Raw genomic sequence first — 6,142 nt, 5'->3', positions numbered from 1 at the left:
TACAGAAACACTCACTCTTTGTATACTCTTACAAAGATACATGTAGTGTACAACTAGACAACTTTGCCTTCTAAAACAATAACAAATCTCATGTGATGAAATGATGAAAAAGATGAGAGATAAGGCAAAAAGAAGTTACTTTCCCTCTATGCCTTAACCCTTTAAAATGATAAAAGTAGAAAAAAAAAAATGTTTCTGCTCCTAATTGTCTACAATAAACAAGGACAAATTGGTTGGCACTGGAATCTTTGTTGGACCCTCTCCAGCTTTGCAAGCCAGTGCTTTTTCCCTTTCACAACCTACAAAAGCCAGATTTGTACTAGTGAAAGATAGCAGGTAGCTGATAAAATAATTTCGCACATAAGCTAACTCAGCCACCACAGTTTTTTTTTTTTTTTTTTTTCAAACACAGAATGGCTTCGCCCTAACTGGACCACACAAACACATTCATCATTCCCCACCTTTTGCCCACAAAAAGTGGAGACGCACGTAAGCTGACTCGGACACTATCATTTTTTTGGTTTAACTTTGACAAATGATCATTGAAGCTTCAGAACAAAAACTTAGGCAGACCGCAAAACCATTGGTGTCTACCATTAGGACCAAAATACCCAGACCATTTCCAGGGCCTGATCTCTCTGTCAAGGGATTTACATTTTACCCTTCCATAATATTTCTGCAATGAAAACAGAGTTTTTTCGGCTATTCCATAGATATCTGTTGCATCGTTGAGTTCCCGTTTTAGCTAAATAGCTGCCAAAAAGAATATGAAAGAAGTTAAGACAATGTGATAGACTTTCAAAAACATATGACATTGTCGAGTTAAAGATAGAAAATTACCAATTATCTTCTTTGTCGCGATAATTCAGCTAGAACCTGACTATAATATGAGACCATTACATGAGCTCCTTTCACGAAGATCAACGTTTTTTAGATCACGAAGATGTTGTAAGATCTCATGAAGAAGATCCATCCCTTTATCGCCTTTCTTCAATGAACTAACGCAGTTCTTTAGGAACTCCCTATCTGCCTCAAGAGCTTGTAGCCTTTCATGTAGATGATCCAACTCCTCTTCCACATCTAGCTTCTTGTTATCCACATCGGAATGGAATCCATTTTCATGGCCATTTAGCATAACATCTCCATTTTCGTCGCTCATTGCGTCATCAAAAAGTGGAAGAAGCCCCTTTCCCTCTGCATTGACAATTAGTTTCCCATTCATTTCACTCAAAAAACCGTTGGCACGATCATTTATCTCTCCATTTAAATGAGAAATTTCCTCTTTATGATCTCCATTCTCTCTATATGAATCTTCCATTGGCCTACCATCCTCATCATCTATAGTAATAAGTTTTTCTTCCAACATCTTTAGCTGCTCAAGAATCGACATCCTCTCTTCCTCGAAATCAACAAACGATTCTTCCAATTCTAGAACAGCATCGACACGAACTTTATCATCCTCACATTCTTGATGACCATAAAAGCTTTCATCTTCCTTTACTTCTTTATTCAAATCAATAGACAACTCCTCACTGTCCTCTGTGGCTGATGAAAATCCGCTTCGTGCACTACTATCCTTGCTTCTACTCTTCAACATCCTCGTCGTCTTTTCTTTTGCTTCATATTCCAATAACCTTTTCCTACATATTTCCAATTCTTTCTCTAGCTCTTGTTTTTCCTTCTCCCTCTTTACCATGAGCTCGTTCAGTAGTTGCAATGCTTCTTGATCATACTCCGATTGTTCTTCCATCATTCTTTGGTATTGCAAAGCTTCCATCTGCATTGCTGATTTTTCTTCTTGAAGCTTATTTATCATAGCTATTGTTTGATTAGCAGCCACAGCAGAAGCACTCCTCTCTTCTTCTAACTCAGTATACAAAGCGTGTAGAGCCTTTCTCTCAGCAGTTAATGCTGATTTCAAGTGTTCAATCGTTGAAACTGTATCTCCACCTTCTAACTCACTAACCACACTCCCATCCAAAGACTCAGTTCCAAAATCTTTCTTCTCAAGGAGCAGTAATTTCTTATGTAACTGTTGGAAGCTATCTATAGAAGTTGGCGTTTCTGGAACTTTATCTTCTTCAATCTCATTCAGTTTTGAAGAGATAGATGATTGGTTGTCCATCACACGCTCATCAAACTCAACTGATACTAATTTCAGTTCTAATAGTTTTTCTTGATCTTCTTCAGGACCTAATATGGTAAAACAAGATTAATAAATATATAACTCCACAACAATAGTAAAAAGCGAGTTAACCATTTGTTACTTCGTACTAAAGAAAAATTATCAGGGAATAAAACAAAAATTCTTAGCTTACCATGTTGATCTACTTCATGGAAATGGGCAAAACTTGTGGAAGGTTCTTCATGTTTACATGTATTAAGAGCTACTTGACATGGAATCTCATCTGAGAGATCCATATCAGGAATCTCATTTCCAATTGACACTTCTGCATCAGTTTCATTAATTGGTGCCATTTGGGAAACCTCTTCTGAAACTACAAAGGTAAAATGCAAAAATAACTCAAGAAACATACTAAAATCCAAAAAATTCAGAGTAAAAAAAGGAGTGAATAGGTTTAAAAACCCTTAAACTATTACTGCTTTGCGAGTTTCATACCTAAACTATTAGGCGTTCACATAACCCCCGAACTACCATGAATTCATTGTGTCAGGTGGACTCATTTTTAAGACGTTTTTCATCTCTCACATGCCTCTCAACAAGTTAACCCAAACAATTTGCCACATATTCAACTTGGGATTTTTAATAAAGGGAGTTTAGTCCAGGGGATAACAGGAACATTCAACAGTTTAGGTATGAAGCTCGAAAAATGGTGTTAGTTTAGGGTAATCTCTTCTAAAACTACAAAGGTAAAATGCAAATATATCACAAGAAACATACTAAAATCCAAAAATGCAGAGTTAAAAAATGAGATTATCTTCAGAAGAGTATAAAATATACCTGGTGAAACATCTAAACCTTCTTCTTCCCTTACACTTTCAGCCACTATTTGAACGTTATCTCTGGCAGGTCCTTGGTGCAATTGAATATTGTCAAATTGTTCATTTAGAACCAAACCATTTTCATCTTTTTTCATCTCCATGGAATCAAGAAATGAAATTATTGTCTCTTCTTCTACTTCTGCAACTTTGTTCTCTACAACCACTTCAACTTCTTCATTGACTTGTTCCTTAGTGTCCAAACTGACTTCATCATCATTCTTTTTACGATTTTGGTCCGTCTCTTGGTTTTTTCTATGATCATCCTCAGTTGTTGAATCAATCAATTCAATAGGAATCAACTTATGACCACTACATTCAACAACAAAATCCAAGTGCTGAGGAGAAAATTCAAAAGATAAGTCATCTGTCAAACAAACTTGAACAGCTTGATCTTTCATTATCCTTTCTCTACAGTTCTCCTTTATGCAATCTGTTACTCCTTCAACAACCAAATCGTCAGAAAGATTAGTCTTTTCTTCATTTCCACAGCTTTCAATAACAAAATCGGATCTTTCTTTATCCAAATCATCACAAAGACTAGTCTTCTCTTCATTTCCACAGCTTTCAATGGCAAAATCTGATCTTTCTTTATCCAAATCATCACAAAGATTAATCTTTTCTTCATTTCCAAAGCTTTCAATTGCAATATCTGATCTTTCTTTATCCAAATCATCAGAAAGATCATTCTTTTCTTCATTCCTACAGCTATCTATGGAAAAATCTGATCTTTCTTTATTCAAATCATCAGAGAGACTAATCTTTTCTTCATTTCCACAACTTTCTATAGCAAGATCTGATCTTTCTTTATCCAAATCATCACATTTGTTCTCATCATCTACTGAATCAACAACCAAATTTCCCTTTTGGGCATATCCCAAATCATCAAAACAAGGCTTAATCAAAATATAATTAGTAGTAGTTGAAAATTTTCTCTCCAAGTTCACACCACAACAAGAACACTTCAAACTCACTTCACAATTCTCCACATTAACTTCCTTACCATTCTTGATCAATTCAAACAAAGCTAAATCCTCCGAAACACCACGAAAATCGGGTTGTGAGGACAAGCAATCCTCACACATGTCTTGAGATTCAACCAACTTCTGATGATTTGAACAAAATCCCAATTTGGCAATCTCAGTGTTATGAGCTTCACAGAGATGATTTTTGTTCAGAGTTTTAGTCTTTTGATGATCAAATAGATGATCAACTCTAGAACACAATGGACAAGGTGGTTTTAGGCCAAAATAATCAGCAAATTTGATGATCATGTAAGAGAAAAGAGAGTTGAGAAGAAGTAGAATTATTAGAGTCCATTCTAAGATTGCATAGATAAGAATAAGTGTGATCTTGTTGGTGTTTTTGTGTAACATGGTTGCAAACTTGTTAGCAGCCATTTATGATGATGATGATCAAAGGAAAATACACTAAAATGAAACTTGTTAGAAACTTGTTTTTCTTGACATATACATAGAGATAATTAAAGAATCAATGGAACATAATCTTGAAAGAGAAAAAGAGAGGAGTGAAGGTGGAAAAAAGAGGGAAAACAGTTTAAAGTAGATTAGATGAAGAGACGATTTTTATTTTGGAATGAATAATGAGAAAGTGAGGCCAAATGAGACTATAATATGTGGAAAAGATCTTTTTTGGTTTTTATCCAATGTCGATTAAATTCGATTTCGCACCTGAAAGTCCTACCTAGGAGATAAAATGTTTGTTAATAAAGGAATTCAAATCCAAAAGTCATAATTAAAAAAAGAAGGTATATTTATCACTCTATCACAATCTATGTAGGTAGTAAAAAGAATTATAAAGATGTGACAAAATAAAAATAAAAACAAACTGAAACAAATAAATGAAAAGAAAAGAATATTTGTGAAAGAATTTTGAATTTGAACAAAGTTTAATCTAAGCTTTGCGCATTCAACAGCTAATATTTGCTGGATTGCTCTTCTCGTACCGATTCATTTATTTAATTAGTTAATTATAACTATTATCCTTATCTTATTAGTTTTCACCTTCATTTTTTTTAAAGAAGAAAGTACTTTTACTCTTGAGAATAAATTGAAGGACAGTTCAGTGCGTGCAGAATTTAAGAAAGTGATGCACCGTAAGGGAGTGTGATATAAATAGCTTATTACGAGCATCTTGACAATTTGAATCCGTGACTATTAAGTCACACGAAGATAATTTTATCATTATTCTAAGCTTCCAAAATTAAATTTCCATGTCCTCCGTAAATATTTCAATAATTAAAGACAAGTCAAATTGTTACAAGTTCGAATTCAAATAATCTGTTAGTAACTATAGTCTGGTTGGTCTGAACTCCTAATGAAAGTATTATTCCAGCGTACTCCAACGAGGGCTTCATTTTCTTTCAAGAAAGAACATACGTGACAAATAACAAACTCTCCGTAATTTTCTATTCACAATCCGGTAAAGATAAGTTACTCTATTTAAGAATAGGCATGAGGTTAGGATGGATACAAATTTAGATCCAATATATTTTGGCTCCAATTGCTCAACAAAAAAGTGGGTAAAGAATATGCCCACTATAAATGGGAAACGTACATACATGTCAATTTCCTTGGGCAATTAGCACGAATTCCCCTGTCTCGGGTGGTCTTTAATTTTTGTCCCTCAAATCGCTGGTCTTTAATTTTTATCTTCGGCACTTTAAGTAACAAAAAATGACCAAAAATATCCCTAACATCAGGAAAAAAAAAATCGAATCTATGACCTAATTTCTCATGGTAAAGTTCCATAGAAACTATGTCTTGTCGGGCAAAGTTACATACAAACTATGTCTTGTCTAGCATAGTTTTATAGATATTAAGTTATCCAACATAATTTCATTTCTACATAATTTATGCCGGACAAGACAGAACTTATGTCGGACAAGGTAGAGTTTTTTATAAACTTATCCTGAGCGAATTAGTTACTACACAATTTATACTAGATAACTTAATTTCTACAGAACTATGCCTGACAAGGCGTAGTTTTTATGCAACTTGGCCCGACAAAGTATAGTTTCTCTGCCGTTTTGCCCGACAAGGCATAGTTTCTATAAAAATTTGTGTTGCAATTTTTATTTTATTTTACTCTGCTAGGAATCAAACACTGAACCTCTAATTTC

The 6,142-nt window shown here is 34.4% G+C and overlaps 1 protein-coding gene across 2 annotated transcripts; it reads right to left on the bottom strand.

Annotated features, from left to right (window-relative positions):
- On the bottom strand, window positions 1-4,624 carry LOC132613678 (myosin-binding protein 3-like). Of its 2 annotated transcripts, XR_009572054.1 has the most exons (5): window positions 2,963-4,624; window positions 2,319-2,498; window positions 841-2,193; window positions 462-753; window positions 1-299 (listed from the first exon to the last, which is right to left on the bottom strand). XR_009572054.1 is itself a non-coding variant. In XM_060327814.1 (4 exons), the coding sequence occupies exons 1-3, from the start codon at window positions 4,398-4,400 to the stop codon at window positions 881-883; spliced, it is 2,931 nt and encodes a 976-aa protein (XP_060183797.1). In that variant the 5' UTR covers window positions 4,401-4,624; the 3' UTR covers window positions 1-753; window positions 841-880. The 2 variants fall into 2 exon arrangements, 1 of the variants encoding a protein (XP_060183797.1); XM_060327814.1 differs by having other exon boundaries at window positions 1-753.
- Between the last annotated feature and the right edge of the window lie 1,518 nt (window positions 4,625-6,142).

This window comes from Lycium barbarum, chromosome 10, assembly GCF_019175385.1.
Source record: "Lycium barbarum isolate Lr01 chromosome 10, ASM1917538v2, whole genome shotgun sequence".
In the NCBI taxonomy this organism is placed as follows: domain Eukaryota; kingdom Viridiplantae; phylum Streptophyta; class Magnoliopsida; order Solanales; family Solanaceae; genus Lycium; species Lycium barbarum.
The sequence above is the reverse complement of the archived record's forward strand: the minus strand, read 5'-3'. Positions and strand labels throughout refer to the sequence as shown.

Bases quoted from the DNA above. Each gene is read 5' to 3' on its own strand.
- LOC132613678 (XM_060327814.1), bottom strand. From the start codon at position 4,400: ATGGCTGCTAACAAGTTTGCAACCATGTTACACAAAAACACCAACAAG. The intron at 2,499-2,962 runs GTATATTTTATA...TTACCTTTGTAG, and splicing joins AGGTTTAGATGTTTCACCAG to TTTCAGAAGAGGTTTCCCAA. The intron at 2,194-2,318 runs GTAAGCTAAGAA...TTACCATATTAG, and splicing joins CCATGAAGTAGATCAACATG to GTCCTGAAGAAGATCAAGAA.